We start from the raw sequence: 25,585 nt of genomic DNA on the forward strand, positions 1-25,585 counted from the left end.
AAAATTAAATAAAACAAAAATAATTGTTAGCAGATGAATGGGATTTAAATTAATGGTTGTGCCTTTCTATTAGATCACAAACAGTTGCAAACACTTGCTATATGAAGTTCATGGAAAACGCCCCTTAACAAGGGCATACAAACGTACATTAGCTACATTACATATATGTACTCGTAAATATAATAAAGTGGCCGTAAACGAGGATATTATTAAGGTTATGTTCATCGTATACAATTAGCGGGAAATTATCGCGGAAACACGCATTGTGGTCAATTACGAACATTACACTTTCCATATTTAGACAGATTATTCATCTTTTAATTAAATTTTATAATAAGTTATCAATTATCGAGCGGAAATGGCTCAGTGGTTAGAAGGTATGAATCGTAACTGAAGATCAAAAATTATATCCAGGCAATGGTAATATCTCTAAGCTTCATTTTTGTCTGTGTCCTGATTATTGTCATAATATGTGTAACCATCGATCAGCATTGAAGAAACGTGGTGGAATAAACTGCAAGGCCTTTAACCTTTGCTTATAAGTGGGACAGACTTTTTTTATATGGATTTATTTAACATAAATATGTAGTATATACACTTAAATACTACATATGGCCTTTTACTGATGATCAAGTTTATATGGAATAAATTATAATAAATAAGTATTATAGTATAATTAGTTCAAGGTGATGTATAAGTTCCAACCCTTATGTATAAGTAGAAAACATACAAAGAAATAAACAAAGTGTTTACAGGCTGTTGCGTTATATACAGTTAAACCCTCCGCTTTGATCGTCTATCCTATTCTTAGGAGAATGTAACTACCAGCAAAACATTGAACTAGAAATAGTGAAGTAAAAATCTTCAAACAACAGAAAATACTTGATGTGTTTCGTCAACACATCGAAACGGTTTCTTCGGTTTACAGTCAACATAAACTCGGTATTCCAAATCAAAGTTTAACGAGTGACTTCCAAAAAGCCCACCGAGATTGAATAACGTCAGTTTAATTGTTTCACCAGTTGCGTCCACTTGTCTGGTCATTAAAGTTTTTTAAAATAGATCTTCGAGATTCAATATGAATAACATTGTAACATATACGTCACTGTGACATAGTGACGTTAATGTATATTAATATTATAAATGTGAAATTAATTCTGTCTGTCTGTCTGTTTGTCGCTCTTTCACGACCAAACCGCTGTACCGAATTTGATTAAATTTTGTATGAAGCAAACTTGAACCTCATGAATTGGCATAAGCTACTTTTTCTGCCTGTCACATGACAAAGTGTTGGTGACCTTAATTTCAGATTGCTTTTAACAGTCTGTCTTAAATCTCTTAGTAACAAATAATCACATTAATACAACAACAACAGCCTGTAAATTCCCACTGCTTGGCTAAAGGCCTCCTCTCTCTTTAAGGAGAAGGCTTGGAACATATTCCACCACGCTGTTCCAATGCGTGTTGGTGGAATACACATGTGGCAGAATTTCTATGAAATTTGTCACATGTAGGTTTCCTCACGATGTTTTCCTTCACCGCTGAGCACGAGATGAATTATAAAGACAAATTAAGCACATGAATCAGCGGTGCTTGCCTGGGCTCGAACCCGCAATCATCGGTTAAGATGCACGCGTTCTAACCACTGGGCCATCTCGACTCACATTAATAAAGTCCCTTAAAATCTTTCGAGTACTGTCGGTATATATATAATAATATAATATTCTGTTCAAATAAACACCAGCTGTTAATAATTCGCATGTGAAATATTGAAAAAACTAATTGTTCAGACTTTAAGTGCAATTTGAATGAACGGTGGAATGTAAATAAAACAAGAGATCCATTCATTATTCAGTCTCACCTGGCGTAGGCGTTACGACTCAATCGGACAGATGGTGACAGCCGCTATACTTTGTGTACGAAAATGTTCTTTTCAAAATGTATATCTGAATTATGCTTATGATAAATTTAACTAAGCTATATAGCTTTTGACATAACGCATTATTTTGAATTGAAATCAACATAAATCGTTATCTGTTCGAATTAGTGTAAGTTTATTGATAATTTGAGTTGTATTTAATAATGATTACAGCTACAATAGAAAAACAACAGCCTGTAAATTTCCCACTGCTAGGCTTTAGTTTCTTCAAAAGGAGAGGAGTCCTCCTCTCCTTTTGAAGAGAGGGTTTGGAAAATATTCCACCACGTTATTCCAATGTGGATTAGTGGAATTCACATATGTCAGAATTTCTATGAAATTCGTCATATGCAGTTTTCCTCGCGATGTTTTCCTTCACCGCTGAGCACGTGATGAACTATAGACACAAATTAAGCACATGAATATTCAGTGATGCTTGCCTGGGTTTTAACCCGCAATCACCGGTTAAGATGCTCTCGTTCTGACCACTAGGCAATCTCGGCCCAAATTATAACTAAACATTTTTTTAATCAAATTTCATTCAAAAAACAATACTTGAAAGAAAGGCTGTTCTTCCCTGAGAACTTATCGCCAACCACACATGTCTACTTCACAAATAGCAACGCACTAAAGAGTTGAACAAAAAACGTTAAACTAATACAGGGGTTGCGCTCGCGCACGTGCTGTCCTACCAGGTGTACAGGATGCCGGGAGAGCTCATCTTAAACGCTCTTTTATCTAAATATGGCCTGTTTCGAGATAACTTTAGCTTCTTGTCATTACAGTACTTGTACCTGTTTTAGTCTGTTCTATTTAAGAAATCGGCCTATGTGTTGTTTGTTTTATTCAAATGATTACCCTTATTTTATGATCGTAACATTTAGGCTAGGCTATTTTTACACATGCAGTAGAATTATGAACACACATCCATATAAACACGGGAGTTTACCTCAGCTTAGAATAACAACCAAATATATATATTTTCAATTACTTATTAACCGTATTTTTGAGTGAGTCTGTATCTCTTTTAAAGTAATGTTTATGCTGAATATAACAGATTAGAAGTCATAACTTGCGTTACGTACACGTATTTCTTAGTAGCTTTTGTGAACTACAATATCATAGCGAGCATTATTTTAATTCAGTGCATTAATACTATTAGAGAAATGATATTTGTGCCCCGGTCCCGAGTCAAGTGGCGACGCGGGTTATTTATTGACTTTTAAATGGATTTATGTGTCGGCCGATTTGTTGCGCTTACGAAATGAAAGGTTTAACGACTATTTAATGCGATTACAAAAGATATACCTTAAATAAACATAGTCAATCCGAATGATAACATTAGACGATATAAAAATATTTATCAAGAATTTAAAAAGTTCAAATTGTTTTATAATAGTTTAAAATATTTAAGCACATATTACGTTCTTCTTTTGTAAGAGTTACAGCTAAATCCGTTTAATGTTTGCATAGTATTAGTCAGTCGTCGATAATTGAGTACGAGAGGGTTCTAATAACTACAACACATTTGAACTCGTGGACTTGACCGGTCTGTCGTCGTGACTAGACATTTGTACACAATTCATGCAAGTATAAGAAAGTTTTCAAGTCAGATTTTAATACAGCAGTCTGAGTTACGTTGTTCTAAATTTGAATTGAATATTTCATTTCAATTCTATGTTTTCAACGTCTATTTACCCCTATTGCCAACCAATTCTAACAAATATTATCAATGGACTGCAATTTTTAGCCTAATTAGTTACAATTTATTTATCAATGTGATGTTTTATTCATCTGTCTTGAATCATGATATAGTAACAGAACCTATGTATACTTCCGACGTCTTGGCAATGATATATACACATTGTAAGTGTCTGATTTTGTTCGATTACGAGACAAGTTTTCGACGCAATATATTATATGTACACGAAAATCAAGTGTTGCTTACCCAAAATCAATAACATCCTTGCTATCTCAGCTTTTTGCGTGTATAAAAAATAAAGTTATTGCCAAGTATAATCAAAGCCTTCATCTTCAATATAACTTAAACAGGATCAAAGTAGCGGACACGAGATCTTCACGAAATAAACTTTAATAAAAACTGACATACAATAACCGTCTTCACGATATGAGGATAATTCTTGAGTGCCAGTAAATTGACACCTCGGTTGATAACAACGACCGCTTCATCTTATCCTTTATTTTTTCCGCCCTTGAAGTCAGGATAGCCTTTGGGTTACCAGCCACCGTAAGTACAAAGCTTCGGTATTCAATTAGGCCCAACATTTTATCTTAAAAATCAGACATTAAAACCATTTTTTTAAATGCAGTAAATATACTTTTACGGCACAACTTTACGAAAATTCACCATGTATTTACTGAAAAGTAAGCAATTACAGTGCTGTGAGTGCTGCGTTTAACTACGTTACAGGGAAACAGATTCTTGACAAAACTCATAAACAAAAAAAGCTTTAGACAGTGGACACGTGTATTTTTGACGGGACACGGGCGTAAAAAAAAAAACAGAAAACATCTGGCGTAGGGTTGCCATTTCTAATATTTTAGATAAAATTAGTCCTGATCCTTAGAATTGAACTAATTTTTAAAGACCATTAGGTTTACACATTCATTTGTTGGCGAAAAGTTAGGAATATTTTATTTATTCAGCAGGCAGCTTGCTATGGTTTAGTGTATTTTTATACGAAACTGACTCTAGTAATTATAATATTAAAAGATACACGCATCAAATCCCATTTGCCTGCCATTCAATACTTCTCAATAATTGTTATAGAATTCTACTAAAATACGCAAGGTACTGCAGGGAATGCTGTAGCAGCTAATGCACTTTATCGTGGCTCAACATGGGCTCGCTTAGCCGTTCCTTGCTACCAACTTTGGTGCGGAATGTGTGTTACTTGGATCGTCAGACCCCGTCGCAAATATTGCCACAAGTACTGTCGCCATTATGCCTTGAATTATCACCACTTATGTTACAGAACTCCTTCCTTTTTCTTTATAAGCTTATATTTTCTGTTCTATAATCCTTATGATGTGCTGTTTCTTGCAAATTATATCCATTTTAACGGTTCATATGTTCGTAATAAAATAATAATTTAAATTAAGAAAATGATTGAAACTTCACATACATATATGACCAATCGCTTAACTCAATATTTAATTTCTTTAATAGGAAAATTATTTGATTTGTTTATTTTTGAGTTACTTATAATAACTGATTCAGAGGTTTAGTAGATACCAACTCCGTACGTAAAGTTGTCTAATCGATTGTTTAATTCATTTACAATATAATTAAAAACGGCTTCTGCTCATGTAAATAAATATTATTAGATATCGTTTCATATTGATAAAATAGATAAAGTTGAATCCGATACAAAAATAAAATTGAAGTAGGTAGTTCCCAAAGCTGTTTATTTTTCAGCACTTTCCGTCAATTCCTTATCAACGGATGTTTGCTATCAATGACCTTAGTTTGGTTACTAAGCGCCATTCATGCGGGTCTGTACTGGGATATTCGGTGGCTCTATAGAGAACGCTCTCTGTGATGCCAGGCGTTGATAATTTTAACTGTTGACATTGAGATTAACACAAGTTTTGATGTTTTTGTATACTAGTAGATCCCCCATTCTTTCATTCGCTTTTGTATGATACCTGTCTGTTTAACACAGTCTATTAGAGTCATAGCGTGAAATTACATAGCCTATATAATCTTTCTAAGTAAAGTATAAGTGCAAAAACTACTATTCAAATTAAACCAGTTTTGTTTTCATCATACACATATGTGGTGTCAGTACTTTTTCTTCCCCTTGTGTTTCTGTTCTATGAACATTCTACATTATATATTGCCCAATAAATATGCTTTTCATAGATTTTTTTTGGTATAGGTTGACGGACGAGCATATGGGCCACCTGATGGTAAGTGGTCACCATTACCCATAGACAATAACGCTGTAAGAAATATTAAGTATTCCTTAAATCGTCAATGCGCCACCAACCTTGGCGGTAGAATAACTAATGAGTGGTGGGTGAGACGGGCTTGCACAAAAAATTTTTAATTGGCTAATTCTTCGTTATTACCGACAAACTAAACTCTTTAGCCTTAATATATGTTAGTATAGATATGATAAAACAATAAAAAGCTTGTCAATTGTACAAGTTCCTCGTAAGGGTTTAAAGATAAAATATTATGTTTAATACAATGTATTGTTGTTGGATTGAATGAATGAATTTATTTGCATGTTGTTAAGTGGATTATTGTTTAAATATTCTTCTTAGAACATTTTCAAGGATAACATCGTAAAAACATCATCACTTTTATCTGAGTTTCATTTCTTTTCTCAATGAGTGATTATTTACGCTTTTCGGTTGTTTAAAAAAAAAAAAACAAAAACAAATAGAAGTTAAATTGTTTTACAAGTATCATTTATTACTTTGTTGCTGAAAATAATTGTGATTAAGAAATTATCCCAATATGCAACAAATTATGAAAACAAAAAAGGCGCGAAACGTCGCCATCTTGTTAACAGATAATGTCAACGGAGTCAAGGCGGTTTCCATAAAGAATGTCTGCAATCTGAGACTACAGAGTTACAGACAGTGTTTATATTTTTTTTATTTTGGAATCATGCAAAGGTCGACCTCGGGAAATCCAAATCTGTATTAAGAATTAGAAGACTTCGTTTTTTTTACACAACCTTAATAGGGACGGCACAAATTGAGTTGAAGTTTATGTAAATATTATAACTGTGATTTGCTTAAGCACTTGGGCTAAAAAAACTTTAATATTTTAAAATAAACCAAAAAAAGTAACAAAATATAGACAAAATAAACACAACATATAACTTCTTCAAATGACTCTGCTATGTATGTACTTAATGTTATTTTTAATTTTCCATTAGGGGTTGGGCTAATTATCCGTAACACAGGTTATGTTAATAACCCATAAAGGATAATAAGTTTCACTCTTTTTAAAGTGCTAAACCACATGTAAATAGAGTACTTAGCTAATAGTCATATTTAACAATAGTCATACTTATTTTGTATACTCATATTATATAAGCGTATTTTGTAAAATTTCTTTTGCACCAATAAATTATTATTATTATTATTATAACATAATATTATATAAATATATAATCTGAATAAAAAGTGATAACCCTATAAATACAAAGATACCGAGCATTGACAAAAGTTAAGGAGTGTGAGCCAAACCAAGTGGACCTTTTAACATTCTGAGAAACCATCAACTTAGATTACTTTTTGCAACTGTTTTAATTTTGACCATAATTATGTATGGGCCACAAGAACACGTGGTTTTATAATCAATGAGCGTTAGTCACACTTTTGACAAAGTAAAGTTTTAATTTATCTCAATCTTTTTCGGCGATGCATTTATACTACCAAGTTTAACGAAAATTGCAAGTCATTTCATTGAATTTTTTTTGTATATACCTTAACATGTCCACGCCAATAATTGTAATTTATGACTACAACTCATAGTCATAAATCATTTGTTTGTGCTTCATTAATTCCATGTGCGTAGTTCTGTCTTTCTGTTTGAGAATTAAAACATCTACATTAATTTTATGAATGCGTAACTGACTGCTAGATGCTTCACGACCAAAGCATCTAACCGAATTTGATGAAAAAAGCTTAAACTTCAAGAGCATAAGCTATTTTATGAACCAACCCCTTAAAATATTTTTAAAAGAAAAACAGTTATAAACTTTGGCTTTGTTTTAAATTATAATGGCTTATATAATAAAATTATTAAAAAAAAAAACCCCAAAGACTGGAATTCGACTAACGAAATTCTTGCAAATATAAATGAAATGGCTTCTTACGTTTTCGGTCTGTCTGTCACGCAACGATGGAGGTTCGACGTGACTCTTTCCCAAGAGATAGTTTAATTGATGGAAAAGTGTATGAGAATCGTGGATTAAAATTAGTACAGCCATACAATTTATATCAGAAATAGAGAGTTAATAAAAATTACAAGCAAATCATCTCCGAATTATCATCGGCAGTCAATATTAGATTTGTAATGAGGTATGGCCTATTTCTCCGGTCGACGGCGCAGGCGCCTCGATGCGTGCATTCCAGAAGTCACCTCGACCATGACCATCCTTGAAACCGAACCCTAAATCGGTAATAGGGCTGATTTTCGGCATATATTACCCGAAAATTGACAGTTATAAAATTGTTTTTTTTTTTTCATGTAACGCGCTACCAATTAGGCTGAAATTAAACATTTCTCTTAAATGAATATAATTCAAATATAGTTAAAGTTTTATTCCCTACTTAAGATGAAAATCAGGGACTACTCGTATATACTCGTGCAATAGCTTAGAGTTTTATATGAATCAGTAACATTAGTCAACAGCTTGTCATGATCGTGTGTTAAAACATATTTGTTGATATAAATATGTTTTAACACACGATCGCTTTTAATATACTTACCTATATTAAAAGCAAAACAATGAAGTTATTTTGTAATCACTAGAAAACAAAAGTTTGTGATAAGATATGTATATACATTTGAGAATACACCCCGAAAAAATGTGAAAATTATCGTCATAGGCAATTCATACTACAGAATAACGTATTGTAATCTAAACTTAACACAAGAAATAATAATTACTTTCCAGTGAGATAAATGGCATTCGAAAATTAAATGTATAATAACACCAATGTTGTTGAAGCCAATCACAATGTAACTGGCAGTCGACAGTCACAGTAGTTTTAATATCGTCACGTTGGATCTGCGCAGGCGCCGATGCGTGCATTCCGGGTGCCAAGCGTACCGTGACCATTCTTTGGAACTAAACTATAAAAGAATTCCAGAATATTCTATCATATATATTGTTTTGGTTTCTATATAGCTGATTCGAATGAAAAAATACGAAAATAAATGTTATTTTATAATTATGACGTTCTAGATTAGCTATCTATGATGACAGTAGACTAAGACTGCCATTTTTTTTTTCGAATTGACAGTAACTCTCGGGACAGCGGCCTCTGCGATTTCTGTCGTGGGACGGGTACGAGTCTTTAGATATATCTAAATAACATTTTCGTAGTACCCGTAGTAGTATACGTTTCGTTATTTATACTCAATGCAAAACTTGTCTGCGCAATTTAGGAACGCGAATTATTAAATTAGCGATATCTATTGATAGTTGGCGGTAACAAAAGCACTTATCAAAGGAAACCGTGCTTATACATACATCGTTTTCGGAAGCATTAACAAAAAATATAAAAATATAAACATCGGGCGCACAATAATCAGCGAAAACCGCTATAATTGCGCTGAGCTGGTTATCTTTGTAAGATACTTATGATATTTCTCACTGTCGCTTGTAAATCGATGTGTCATTGACATCGATTTGAAATGAGTCTGCTCTATATTTCCATAAACGTAGAATGCGAATCGTGATCATCGATTTTTTTTTATTCGATTATATCTGTCTTTATTAAAACGCATTCTCGGAATACATTTCAATCGACGGCGAAATACGAGTCCTTGCGACATTTCTGGGAAATTTGTATCGCAAAGTTCGAAGCGAAATGCGGAACTCCACGGTTATGTCACTTTAATTACGTTATCAATTTATCGATTAGAAAATATGTATCGTTCGTATATCGAACGTACTAACTCCGAAAGAACTCAAGTAAGTCATGTGAAGTAACAGCCTGTAAATTTCCCACTGCTGGGCTAAGGCCTTTCCCATTAAGGAGAGAGTTTGGAACATTTTCCACCACTCTGTTCCAATGCGGGTTGGTGGAATGCACATGTGGCAGAATTTCGATGAAATTAGACATATACAGGTTTGGTTGCGATGTTTTCCTTCCCCGCCGAGCATGACATGAATTATAAACACAAATTAAGCACATATATAGAGTGGTGCTTGCCTGGGCTTGAACCCGAAATCATCAGTTAAGATTCACGCGTTCTAAACACTGGGCCATCTTAGCTCCGAAAGGACTCGCTATCTCACAAATCAATTATTTTAAACTGTGATACAATTTTGATGCGTCTAATTTTTGGATTAATTTAGGGAGCATTTGTCAAGCCTTTATCGTACTCATATACTGTGAGAATTGTCCACATTCATAGTTGATGATTAATCCTATAGATGTCATAACTATATTAGTATATTGCATATTACTTTTTATCATTTAACGACCGTGTTCTTGCGGCAAATTTCGCACTCGGTATTAGTATTTAAAACGTCATATCATTCTCCTTATTTACCTAATTTAAATATTTGATGCGTTTAGAATATTAAGACATTTAAATACTGGAATGATTATATATCGTAGTTACGTCGTTTAAAAATTAAATTACAATTGATTACACGATCTCGAAATGATAATTTTGTTTGAAACCATTACAAGTACTTAATATTTTATTAGGAAATTCAACTCGTAAACGTATGAGTCACGTCAAATTTTCCTTATATAGTAAATAATGATGTCACACGCGGATACTACACACACATTGAGTAAGAAACCTCCTGAAAGAAATACAAACAAGGTAATAACTTTATTGTTTTGTTTGGTGATTTACTAATGTAAGATATATTCGATATAAGAGTAACTTTTGGTCGGTTTCTAAATTGTTTTGAATAAAATAAATTCTTTACAATCTTTCTCAATTATTTAAATAAATATATCTTGCTCTACGTATGAGTAATAATAATGATTCCACATTGTCTAGATGAACATATAATAACAGACGTACGTACGGCAATTTACCTTTAATAATCACAATTACAATGACTAATTACATAAAAGTACACAGTTTTAAATTTTAATACACATGAATTTTTCACACCACAACTATGCTTAGAAACGCTATAGCACCTTATCAAGTTAACCTATCAAACTAGTAACTCAGTGTTTTGATACATTTTGTCGCAATTATACTGCGACGAGGTTGCAAACGATGTCATAGTTCGTACAACCGTGTCGCGGTAAGTTATAAAACAACAACTTTAAATTATGATATAATTTAGTTAATCTGGTACTGTGACATGGTAGCAAATATCTCGCACCGCAATGAAAGCTAAGTTACCGACGAAAGCAAGGTCGATTCTGGTACTTGATAACAAGTGACGCACTTACAGAGCGTAAATAACGTTATACCTTAAAACCGGACTTTATTTTAAAGTACTTTTATAAATAACTATTCGTTTCTTTTGAATTTGTCTGCTTTACGAACCAGCTCAACACTTACAATAAAAATTTTAAAAATATATATTTTTTTAGCTGTGCCGCTATTTTGTGCGCGTTTGAATTTAACTCAAAAATTATTATACATATACTTATAGTTATCATATATTATTGTAGCCTAAGTTACTCCCTATTACATGAGCTTTCTGCCAATGAAAGTCCCGCCAAAATTGGTTTTGTCGTTTCAGAGGTTAGCCGGAACAAATAGATAGACAGACAATATCTATAATGTAAGACATAAGATTTTTTATTGATACTTCAAAATATCAATCGAATACATAATAATGAACAATTATTCAGGTACCTAAATAATCTGTACCAGGTGATGCCAGACCAACCTCCTCTAACTGATCTAAAAAAACCCGTTATTAAATTCTATGATTACTAATACAAATGAGATCTGTTAATATAATTTCATAATGTCGCAGATAAACCCGGATTGTGCAATACGCAAACCGCCCGGTGACTATGGACATTTCCTAGAATGGCGAGGTCACGAGCCGACGCGTGCCACTTCACTTACTTTGACGTTACGTGAATATTGAATTGTTCAGAGTCTTTTATTATTTTATGTCCCTAAACCTATATAACAGTACTATTTGGTTACTGTGTAATAAAATCAATGCCAAAACTAATCTACGAAATCGGAATAAACTTATCTATATGACTGTAGCTTGTAGTTTTACTTTCAAACAAAACGTTTAAATTCAATTTTCTTAATCTATACTAATATTATAAATGTGAAACTGTCTGCCTGTCGCTTTTTCACGACCAAACCAATGAAGTGAATTGACGACCTCCGTGGTCGAGTGGTGTGTACACCGGTTTTCAAGGGTACGCCACTCCGAGGTCCCGGGTTCGATTCCCGGCCGAGTCGATATAGATTATCATTAGTTTTCTATGTTGTCTTGGGTCTGGGTGTTTGTGGTACATTCGTTACTTCTGATTTTCCATAACACAAGTGCTTTAGCTACTTACATTGGGATCAGAGTAATGTATGTGATGTTGTCTCATATTTATTTATTTATTTGATGAAATTTGGTATGAAGAAAACTTAAAGTCCCAAAAAGGACAAAGATATACTCTTTTTGCCTGGCACATAACAACAAACCCTCTAAAACGCGAGCTAAGAGGCGGGCGACTATTAGTAAGTAATATATTGCAATTTAAAAGACAAAAATGATAAAACACAATGCGTACGCAATAATCATGATCAATCTAGCAACACCATAAAGATTGATTCTGGATATCCGGACACGGGCGAACAATGGGACATCCGGTGAGACCCGTGCTCTCACTAAATTGACCGCGAATAAAGGGCCCGCCACCCTACGGCCCTCATCCGGGTTAGTGATGGGAATTTATCGATACAATAATGAAGTAAGTATCGTAATGACAAAACGTGTCATACATTATAACATGTTTAAAATTTTAATATGACCATAAAATACTAACGATTAAACCTGAACTAATATATTAATAAGTGATAATTGTATTTTAAATTGTATTCGCTGGAAGAGCTATGAAATAAAAAATAAATTAGTATAAAAGACTTCATACTTTGTATGATGATAACAGAATATAATTAATAACAAACAAAATGTGAGTCCACCGACCCGCACTGAAGCAGCGTGGTGTAATGTGCTCCTTATCTGCTCCTCAAAAGGAAAGAAGGCCATTGCCCAACTGTGGGAAATTTACAGGCTGTTACTATTATACCATAATAATATATGTATGTGTGGTTTAACCTCGTGTGAAAGGTAGTTAATTGCCAATTTTTTTAATTATCGGCGTCAGCGACAATTAAAATTTATCGTTTAACCGTTAAAGGCAATTCGCGCATAATCTAATTGTGTGGACATTTCCTCAGAGAAAGCCACCGAGTGAATGTGTATCAGAATCTTTATCCAATCGCTCGCATTAACGGAACGTTTGTCAAAGATAATAGCGCCAGATACCCGCAGGAAGTCTTAAGTGCTTATATAATAGGAAATCGACTACATATATACATATAATACGTGTAATAAAATTAGTGTATGTTTGTTATATTAAAATAACCGCTTTTTACTAAATTCATATTCGTGTAACAACAATTTTTGTGTGTCTGTCTATTTCTTCCGAGTTATTTCTGAAATGGCTAAACCGATTTTGACGGGAATTTTACCAGCGTAATAATGAGTTACGTAGGCTACAACAAAACACTTTTTTTGTTAAATTCAAATGCGCACGAAGTCGCGGACTCAGCTAGTTTATTATATGAATCCGAGTGTAGTTGTCATACTGAAAGGATATAAGTCTATTTTATATGGTCAACTTTCTAAACTAAGATCAGGGTATATTACAATTGGATTCCTTCGGTTAATCGCCTAATATCGATGTTGGCATGTCAAACTATACTTTATCAATGAAGGTAATGTACCTTACGCACTTTTGAATCACAAAAAAGACCCGCTGAGTTTCTTTCGCCGGTTCTTCTCAGGTCAGGGTGTTCCTTTTTCCGAACCGGTGGTAGTGTTTAATTTAACCGTCAATAAGTAAGTGTAATGCTTTTATGTTGAATAAAGGTTTGAGTTTGAGTTTGAACAATCGTCATTTTACGAGTTAATGTCAATGCAAAGCTACCGGTTCTACTGGTCTTTGCGAAGTCAGAAACTCGGTGTTAAAGCTTATCTTTACTGCCGCATAAATAATATCATGTATTGGATTTTTAATATCGCCACTACTTGCAATGACAGTGAACGCTTATCTTCACTACTAAGTTGCACATACTAGTTGAAAGCCTGTCTGTTCAACTGCCTAAAAGCAAAAAGGACATATGTCATATAAATAACCAGATATCAACAGACCTTTTATACGTACTAAAGTCAACTTTTTTGAAATGATAAATTTTATAATAAAATAATATTATATCGATAGAATTTGTATCGATGTAACATTCCTAGTTATAGTTAACTTAATAGAACCGCTGTATAATAAGCTTCCGATAACGTTTGGAGCCGCAAACGTAGTGCGTGCGCAAGCGCAGCCGACATCAAAGGTTATCTCAGCCAGCTAAGGGCAATTGCGACCGTGAAACGTAATTATGCTTATTGTATAATTAATATATAATTATAATAGTTATTGCGCTAAGCTGACGATGCCATTGTATAATTTTTATGTTTAATTAAATTTACAAAACAATGACATATTTAAGTATGTATAATTTAGGCAAATTAAAAAAAATGTAAAACTACGTTTAAATTATACAAAACATAAATGACATCTTTTACGATTTTTGTCTGTCTGCCTGTTTGTTCCGGCTAATCTCTGGACCGATTTTGAAGTGGTATTTTCACTGGCAGATGAAATGGCACTGATGTTATAATGAGTAACATAGGCTACAAGACAAAAAAATATTTTGATCCAACTCCGGTCCAATTCGTGGTCACAGTTATTATAAGAATCCGAATGTCGTTGTTAGTTAATTGTTATTGTTAAAAAAATGTTAAATTAAGTTCAAGTTATACAGAAAAATTAAGCTGTTAAAAATATATAGCACCAACCAAGTTCATGTTGGTGCTATTTGTGGTATATTCAGAAAAGCATTTCGTCGAATCATTTTTAAAAATCTTTAATCCCTACATAATTTGTATTAGGTATACACTTAAAATACTGGCTAAACGAAAGTCTGACTCCAGCAATAAGTCTTCACACCGATGAGCTTTTTAATTATCGTTAGTCACGACAGTAACTAAGGCACGTTTGTTTAAAAAAATAAGTATCCACGAGAATTATTATTATTTTTAATCGTATATACCTATTATTAGATGCAATCGAGATTGTTATGTGGAGGAAAACATAACCTTCTGTTTTTCAATTATGAATTATATTAACGTTGTAATATTTTTACCTCGTCACGTCGAGGTTACTCAGTAGAATAAACGTACAGAAAAATACAAAGTCGGGTAAACCAAAGTTGGGTTGCTAGTTAGTAGCTTTGGCGTATCATAATACCATGTGACATGCATATGTACATACGAGAAACACCAACCTACTCATATAAAAGGATTATTTTTAGCAATGAAACATGGTACTATATAAATATATTATTACTGTATAAAAATAACATTAAAACATCCCGCGTCAATGAACTTCGCACCATAGGATATATAACAATGTAACCTACCCGTTATCGAAATATTTTCCAAAATATTTCATGTGGCTTTTGTATATATATTTCGTCTAAATATTATTTTTAAGATTTTTTAGTTACTCATAGTTATCTAGTTCTCTTGTTTCTCTTCTTGATTGATTGACCTGATTGATGATTGTGATTGATTGACCTGAGATGATCCTAATTCTGATATTTATATATATGTAAAGGCTTTTGGTATAGGGTACTTTACGTGCCCGGACATGAGGCGTAACGAAGAGTAGTTTACAAATATATAAATGAGCATGTGCAATGCATGTCGGGAATTAGTTAGTAGCACTTATATAATGGTAATAGTACATGCTGAGATGGCCCCGTGGTTAGATGATGGCGGGTTCAAATCCAGGCAAGCACCACTATATACATATGTATATGCTTATTTTGTTATTATAATTTATCTCGAGCTCGGCGGTAAAGGAAAACATCGTGAGGAAACCTGCATGTGACTAATTTAATCGAAATTCTGCCACATGTGCATTTCACCAACCCCTATGGAACAGCGTGGTGGAATATGTTCCTAGCCCTCTCTCTTTAATGGAAAAGGAGGCCATATCCTAGCAGTGGGAAATTTACAGGCTGTTACTACTACTTATATTAAAATGTTTTCGTTTAAATAAAACTAGTTATTACGGATTTTAATCACGTATATTAAAATATATTAACCGTATTGGTCACGGGTAGACTCACGAACGCTGTAACGTGCTCGAAACGTCGGGATGTCCAAAATAATTAATATACGCGATTAAAATCCGTAATAACTAGTTTTATTTAAATGTGTAATAATCGCGAAAATTTAAGACAACATTATGTTTTCGTTTTATTGAGTTCAAATTCTATTAAAATTAGTGCATTTGTAATTTATTGTGGCGTCTACCATGATTTCTTAGAACAAGTACGCATGCGCGAGATAACGTATCTCTCTCTCAGCCTAATTACGAAATGCATATTAATAAACTCATTGTTAAAAACTAATCAGGTCTTTTGTAAAGATCTCGGCCAATACTGTGAAAATTATGTGCATAAAAAGATTAATCAGATTATATATTATGCAAGATAATATATACATTATAAAGATAATATAATTTTAATCCATACTAATATTATAAAGAGTAGAATTTGTTTGTTTCTATGCAATTTCTAAACCAATGACCCATTCTATATTTTTTCAGTGGTAGAACTAGAAAGCTACATTATTCCTGAGTACTATAAAGTATAAATTATATTAAGTCGATCTTCTTTACATATGGAATTAGTAACTAATTAGGTAAGCCAAAATAATTGTTATATCACATCGTCACTTTTTGCATGCATCCCTAATTACTTGCATGCTATGCTGCTTAATAAAAAAAAACATCCAAGACTTCCAAGTTCCAACCATTAACGCAACTTGAACCCACTATCTTACCTTACAATCCTCGTGTTTATTCACAAATCAATGTAGGTTATTTTTACTTACTAACCATAAAAAATATACATTACCCACTGGTAAAGCGTGAAAGTTACATTTTTTCTCATAAACAGGAAATGACCTTTGTCCGCTAATGCAATGTTTTCTAACTGTTAACCCAACTACAAGTAATAATGGCCTTTGCCCCGTCATTTTCGGATTGATATTTATATATACAAGTTCAAATGATAAAAGTATCCAGCATGCATCGATCGCAATGCGCCTGCGCACATGACATCACGTATCGTATGCGTGACGCAACTCTGACGCATTACAATTATTTATTATTAACCGTCGGTTATGCGTTATGGCCTATTGTTACCATCGGATCCTTTGAATGCTAAATTTTATAGTAAACATTTTTTTTTTTACTGTTTGGTTTAATTTTACTTGGATCTAAACTAACCAACATACCTTCCACCCATCTGAAGATTTTCCCAAATCGCCTATGATTGAATTATCACTAATTAAAAGTTAGAAATGTGTTTGTATAAAAAGTTACACAGAGGTAATTCGTATAACCCCATCAGAAATCTGTACAGAAGCACAAATTACGAACTCAATGGTAATAATGACATAGCAAGCCGCAATCGTTTCTATACTTATTCGGTGTAATTGTCAGTTGTAAGGCGAATAAAAAATATATTGGTAAGCAATCAACGCTATTTGTTATGAATTGGATTTTCACACAAATTACAAACAGACTATTTATATAAATTACTTATTTAACCAATTTACTCACGAGATGGTTACTGTATTATGTATTTAACGAGATTTTGAATATACTAATAGTCTGATTTTGTTGTTAATATGTTCGATATTTATAAAAATATATATACTTTATTCAAAATACGATATAACGAAAACTTCTGGGGTTATGAGTCTATTCTTATATTGGAGATGTTTCTTAAGTAATGAACTGACCTAAATGAAAAAATGCAAATCCAAATATAAATAAAAGTTAAAATCATCGCGTTTTAAAGAGGGTATCGCAGTTTAATAGTAGTTATTCATGTTACAGTAAATTAATAATCTTTGAACATGTCTAGGTAGGGTAGGTTTTATAAAATAGGAAATTATAATAGTTCTTTAAAATTCTCTCTAGTTCCCATCTCTGTGACAACTTTTAAATATTCAAAGGGATATGTCAATAAACTAATAACCCACCTGCTACATCCGCGAGATGATTTATTCAGTGCATGCGCAGCACTGCGGCATTGAAGGATGTTTGACGAACGACCGTGGCGAAGGACTTTTAAATCCTTATTGGAAATTTGTTTTGAATTGTAGTTACGATTAAATGGCATGTATTTATAAACTTAGAATCAGCATTTTTTGTTTCATCTTGAACAAACAAATTATTACATTGTAGCTCTTTGTATATCAAGCAACAATATTTGTGTTCCGATTTTTTTATTTAATAATTGATTTTTAGATTTTTAATTGAGTTTTTCGTAAATAGTTTCTAATTTTGATTTACTCAAATAAATCTTCTCAGTTGATCTATTATACTTTTATATGATCTGTTATGTGTATAGTAACGTTCTATTTTCTTTATAAATATTAAGTACTCAACGTAGTTGAATATCATTAACGGTGTGTCCATAAATTCCTTCACGTTAAATATTTATCCCTCTTCGAGAAAAAATAATTTCCGAATGAAAAGTATTCACATCACACTTTCGACACTCACACTCACTCACGTCAATATACAAGTCTCAAACAATGCTATTCCGATGGTGAAAATCAAGATCGCTTTCAAAAACGATTCTGATTACGTGTGGGGAAAATGTGGATACCATCTTCATCAGGAAACATTTCGAAGAAAATCTTCACTGCATATACAATTAACTATGTAATTTGTATGCGTTTTATTGTAACAAACATACAATTATACCATTAATCATGCACCATGTAATTTCTCTGGTACATCACGTATGATGGCGGAAGCTACGTCACTTCCGCAAACTATTGCCGAGTATTGTTTCACACACTTCATGGACGCGAAAAACACCCTTGTTGCTATACGAATTAGGTCAATTATTGTATACAATTGCTTTTAGTATTAATAAAAAATACGTGAAGCTATGTGAGTAAATAAATTAGTTATGAGTTGATTACTTTTGTTATGCTTTTAGATAACAATCACATTTTGCATCTTTTTTATCAATTAACAACTGAAAAACTACAACAGTTTTTATACAAACCAAAACAACTATCAAACCACATATAGTTTAATTACAAATATAATTTACATTTGTTAATCATAAAGAGATCTTCAGTAAATACTTTTTCATTAAAATACATTATTTTCTACTTATATATACAGCAACTGAAAATGTAACAAAGTATTTCACTGAAAAATAGCACACGTAGTTCTAAGAAACAATTTGAATCGCAAACTAATGATAAAATAGGTATCTTAATTGTACTACCTTAGGGTTTAAATTTCTTTAGCTCAATATATGATCAGTTGAAGTAAGACAAGAGTAATTACAGTAATAAGTAAGAACAATGCATTATCTTGGGTGCAGATGTCATAGCGGGCGTGGGAAACTTAATACGACGTGACCATGATAGCCGTTTTTAAAGAGACAGATCTCGCTATTCTTTCGGAAAATAAGTTTTTTAAAAATATTATAAATGAAGTTTTAAGTCAAAAGTTTCTATTTTAAATAGTATACTTGAGTTACATTTAAAAAACGATGGATGAATTGTGTGAAAGACGATATGGTTAGAAAGAATGTTACTTGTGAGATGACGTCCGACAGAGAAGTATATAAGGAGACATGCTGCGCCGACCCCAAGTAGAAGTGAGAGAAGGATAGGAGGATGATTTTGTAATCTAGGGCAGTTATAAAAACAACTGTTTTGTGATGTTACAAAATAAAGGCCAAGGTCTCGCAACAGCGTGAGAAGTAACATTAAAAAAATAAGTAATTAATCATTTAAAACAGTACTCTCAATCTCATCAATAATTCATTTATTAATATAGCTTGTCCCGTATGTTTTATTTAAATGATGGTCCCATTAGTGTGCACATGCTTTTATGTACTTACATAGCAATAATAATCTTGCTTTATTAATATAATCTTTAATGTGTAATAAAATAAATTTCTTATGAGATAAAGGAAATTGTGTTTTTTTTTATTTATTTTATTTATATACTCTTTATTGCACACCAATATAGACAAAAATAATAGGAGTAAAACAAAAACAAAGAAAAGAATAATGTACAATAGGCAGCCTTATCGCTAAAACAGCGATCTCTTCCAGTGTGTTTTTTTTCTTTTATTATTGATAATTAAATTTGCAATTGTAATTTAACTTATTGGTTATTACTTGATATTAATTGTTTAATACTGTCATAGCTCGATTTACTTTTTTCTTATTTTATATCAAACTTTTTTTTCTTTTATAAACAGTACATTGTTTTTTTTATAATTAATAAAAATCAACTCTTGTTCGAAATATGTATATTTGTCGACGAGTCTTTGTAACTCGTTCTTTTAAAAACTACAAACATATTATTTCAAGAAGTACATAGCTTTATAAGACAAGAAACAAGACAAGTGGGACAATTCTGTTTATTCTAATATATTTGTCACGTAAATACATAAAAGATAAAGTGTACATAGTGAATTGAGACTGGACTAATTAGATTTATCAACTATACAAAGTCTACGTAATTATTTTTGTTATTTGTGTACGAATATTTATTTTAACAATCGTTAACCGAACTGTTAAAAGTCAGCGCCGGTTTTTTTAAACCCATGCTTAAAAAACATTTTTTTTTATATTTTCTTACCTTCCTTTTTTGTGTCTTTTGCATATTAAGGGGTATGTTCCGTACTTCTGTTTTTTATACTTTATATAATTATCCTAAATAAACATTTCTTACTTTCTTTCTGAACGTGAAACAACATATCTCTATTTGAATTTTTTTTAAATAACAAATGAAAAAACTTCTTTTATTTGAACGTAAAAAATAACCATAAAAATATCACATATAAATTAAAAAAAAAAAACGTTCTTCGTTCAGAAATAACGTACGTATTACCTATTAGTAACCTCGTTGATATTAACCGTTTTATGAACGTATATTTAATGACATTTCTATATAAAAGCTTGGGAACATACTCGTAGCTGTCTCGTCTCGATTCTTTGTTCAATAAGTAACATAATATAACAGGTTTATACAATGTGAAACTAAAAACTTGACTTTTTATTAAGAGACAGTAATAGAACTGTTGAACCTTCTTACATAAACCCCATGTTGGATTACTGTTAACTAGTCACACATATCATACGAGACATAATCATATCTATATTTTTTGATAATAAATATTGTATAACGTTAATTGTGAATTAATATCTATTTATTCTGCATGCATTTTTTTAACGAAGTAACGTTATTTTTAATAAAACACCGTTATTTTTAACCACACAGTGTTATACTAAATTATAATATAGTCGGAACGCTTCCGTTGTAAAGTTCTAAGCTGCTATTAGCAGTCTTCAGATATTTTACGGTGTTCCATGTACACGAGGGTCGTAGTTAATTAGTGTACTTGTAACGTCGCATGTCTTTAAGGAGTTAAGATACAAAATGACGTTATGAATTTTTAAATGCAGCATAGCTCGAGATCCGAGGACATTGACTTTACTACGGATAAAAATCTTTATTTAACACTTATATTACTCTATGGTATGTTTGCATATACTTTATAGACCACAATTTTCGAATATGCCAGACTTGACGTTATTTTTAAAATATTATAAAAATGTTTCTAAAGGATCTATTCAATCATCTTACTAATGATATTAACATTGCGATCACTTCTCGAGTTAAATAAATATTTTTATTTGATTTCAGAATACAGATTAAAAAATCGTTGATAACACAAAGAATATAATAACCTTAATAGTTATTTTTTTTAATTTAACGAGATATTGCATTCCTTGAAGCAATGAGAATTATCTGACAATAAGACGATTTCGGCATTGTTCGGACGCCATATTACCCAAAGTGCCATATTAATTAGCGATGGCCGACTCAGATAGCGGATGATTTCTCGATTGTTCACGACATGGGAACCGTACCGTCTGGGATCATATTGTGTTCGTATGAAAGCCAACAAAAAGTTTATTGTAATAATTAATTTCCTAGTAATGGCTTCAGTGCGCCCCCGATGCTGATACGCGCGTGTGGCTTCACTGATGATACGCTATCCTTTATACTTGTAATATAAATTCGTACGTGAGTTTGTTTGTTACATTAGGTTTTGGATACACCTTGTAAGATGTTTTATGATTAACAGTTAACCCCCACTAAAATATAAAAAATCATACTACACCAAAAATATTTGCAAATAATTCATATAAAAACTTATTACCTGTTTAACAAATATTAAATATAACGTAAAATTCTGTTACGTTATTGCAATACAATTTGTATCATACAGAATTATCAAAAATATCAATATCGATGGCATTGATGGTAAACGGTAGTCAAGATCCCCAAATTTAAATGATATTGATAAGCTCTATACACACACAACCGTTTAAATAACTTGTATCAATACCGTTATGAGGTTTCCTGCCTGCGTGCCTTTAGGTTTTTCTCACGATAGTACAAATGAAGAAAAACATAATCGCAAAGAATAAAGGAAACGCAGTCATTAGTAACGAGAAAGTAATGTTCATTCATACAACTTTCGCTCTTCGTGAAAGATAATTACAACCATATTTGATTGAAACGTTTCGACTGTTATGATTGTATCTTATTAATAAAGATACAACGATACAAGCTACTTAAATTGTTGTCTAATCACTAATGTGTGTGACAATTTTTGAATGTTTTTTTTTCTTTTATTTGGGCCAAAAAGGCACAGATTATTTAGCCAAAAAAGCAATGTTTTAATAAAAAAAATTGGCACGTAAGGTTTTATTTTTCATTATTTAGTATAATATTCATAATATTCAGCTATATGAAAAAAAATCTTTTAGTTTTAATTTAGTTACTTTTAGTTATAACTAAATAACAACAATAATTTAATAAAAGCAATGATTTGACTGATACTACAACTGCGTTACAATTGAAGTGCCTTGAAATTTTAAAAACAATTAAATAAAAAGATATTATTATCTGTATTCTTATACTAATATTTTGATAATCTATATTTGAATAAGTACATAAATAAACATCACAGTTACAAACATATCATACAAATTACTCGCGTGAGTTAATCGCAAAAGACGATCTTACTATACTATCTGTAAACATATTACCATTTATGTCTAATGTACATACATGTTATAAATAATGATTTTAAAGCGGAAATAATGATAAAAAGGACTCTTGAATAGAGGTAGTGGTCGTAATGACACACACGTTGCTATAATACGTGTATGTATTATCAGTTTTTCTAAGTAACGCAGATATCTTCATTTCCCCTCTGTGCTTAGATAGACAGGGAACAGCATAAATCGATCATCAAAGAATCTCTGCCTCCAAGACGAGCGAACACATCTAATATTCATATCTGCTTAATTTATATTCATACTAAGTGTTGCTCGTATTTTAGGGATTGATTGTCTTTTGTTAGGTAAAAAGTCCTTTCATGGATTTCAAGTTTGCTTCATACGAAATTTCATCAAATTCGGTTGAGCGGTTGTCGTGAAAGAGCGACAAACAGACAGAGTTACTTTCACAATTAAAATATTAATAAAGATCAATGGATATATTCATACTTTAGGTATACCATCTTTGCTAATGTAAAAGTATAGTATTATGCTCAAACTTCATGATGCTTTTCTTAATATTAAGATACGAGTTCACGGTGAAAAGACGTTAGGTAGACACTTTCATAAAGCAAAATCTCAAGCATTTAGTCAAAATTATCATACAACTAAACGAGTATACAACACGAACGCATGTACTAAAGCGGCCCGTTGCCAAATCCATTGTTACGATTTCAATTACTCTATTGTACTGTATTTCGGTTTATTAAATAATGATAGCTGAGGAAATTGTGGGTTGTTTTCTGAAATACATGTCATGGGAAAAAATAATAGCATAGGTTAATTCGTCTCGAAAACATTGCGACAAAACATATACATGTATTCTATTGGATAGTTTTTCGTATAATTTGTACTTATGACTTTTTGTAATTTAAAGTTATAATAACGACAATTTTTTAATATAGCTCGACATAGAACTACACTCAAACATGCTATACAACGAACATGCAAACTTTTCGAACAATTTTGGAGCGAAATATTGATAAAAATGATTTTGAATGAACTAAATCAATCTTAACAGCTAAGGGCAAAGTAGAAACGGCGGCTTATATGTGCGACCTAGTGTCTTCCCAGAATGCCATACAGTAGAAGATCCTCATAAAGATAACGGCTAGAGTACTCACCGTGCGGTGCGAGAGATCGGTTACAGAGTCGTGTCGGTTCTCGAGGCTGCCGAGACTACAACAAGAGGCCGAAGACGAGAGGCTGACGGAATCGGCGCGCGCGCGGTGCGGCGACACCGCCACGTGCTTCAGCATTCCTATGCGTACCTGGGGAGAAAACAGACAACACATAAATATTGATATAAAGACTTCTTGCAAGAAAACTATTTCACTCAAAAGCAAAAATGATTTGACTGCAAGACCTAGCGAACCAAATAAAAACAGGGATAGTTTTTTTATTTGAAAAATGACAATTCAAGAGAACATTTATAATTATACTTAAATAAAGCCTATTGTACATATATAAGTGTTACTTAGACAAATAAATGATCAAAAATAAGTATATGAAATTGGAATTTGAAATGCCTGTACTTTTACATCTTACTTGAAATGCATATAATAAAAGATATGAAATAATAAACATTGTACTAGCTGCCGTATTCATGCGAAGTCGGGTATGGCCAAAAATGAAGAAGAGTGCAACTCAAAGAAAGCACGTGGTCTACACAAACGCCACATGTGTTGTGAAACAAAAGAACGCTGTCTTCTGAGAAGGTACTACCTGAACCATTGTCGCATCGTAAAATAAAACTATCCGCACATTTAGTACTTCATTTTTAATTTACGGAGAATCCAGAAACGATCATTGTATTTACACAGTTAAGTACCTACAGCACTACATTTTTTTTTTAAATAATTTAACTAATTTTTTGGTCGTGTAATGTACCTACTTTCGAAGAGAAACTACTTTGATGATTTCTTCTTCTATGTGAAACGTTTTTAAAATAATGTGTTATATCGCTCATTACTTTTTATTGGAACATGGTCAATGGTTATATATTGTATGCATATATAGTATACATATATTGGTGCTAAATCTACACCGTAATTATTTTTTAATCATTCTTATAACAAAAAATCTTATTTTAAAATGCGATTGTTGTAACTATGCAGACAACTATGTAGATATCTAATTATAATGCAGAATAGTGTTCTGCTATAGTATTACATAGTAGTTACGTAATTACAACTATAGTAGGTAAATTGTAAAGGTCGTGCGTTGACGTATGCGCAACCCACATCTGCCTGCTTACCGTGACCTTTAAGTTCCTATCGAACTTCGATGAGATATACCAATATACCAAAATAACTTTGAGTATATGTAATAATTTGTATGATCGTCTGTTTATGACGGATAGTTTTAGTCTATATTACGACGGAACAGTAACCATAAACGTCAGATATCAAAAGAATCGTCAACCATAACAAATCAAACCGTATTTACTCGACTAACACAAATTATATGCGGT

General features: G+C 32.2%; 1 protein-coding gene across 1 annotated transcript in view; it reads right to left on the reverse strand.

Moving 5' to 3' along the window:
* LOC124531287 overlaps positions 1-25,585 on the reverse strand; it is a 63,660-nt gene that overhangs the window by 12,282 nt on the left and 25,793 nt on the right. The window contains exon 2 of the mRNA XM_047105799.1: positions 24,237-24,383. Coding sequence (XP_046961755.1) covers positions 24,237-24,371 — 135 coding nt within the window. The 5' untranslated portion in view covers positions 24,372-24,383. The remainder of the gene's footprint in view (positions 1-24,236; positions 24,384-25,585) is intronic.

The sequence above is a fragment of the Vanessa cardui genome, chromosome 7, assembly GCF_905220365.1.
Source record: "Vanessa cardui chromosome 7, ilVanCard2.1, whole genome shotgun sequence".
Taxonomy (NCBI): domain Eukaryota; kingdom Metazoa; phylum Arthropoda; class Insecta; order Lepidoptera; family Nymphalidae; genus Vanessa; species Vanessa cardui.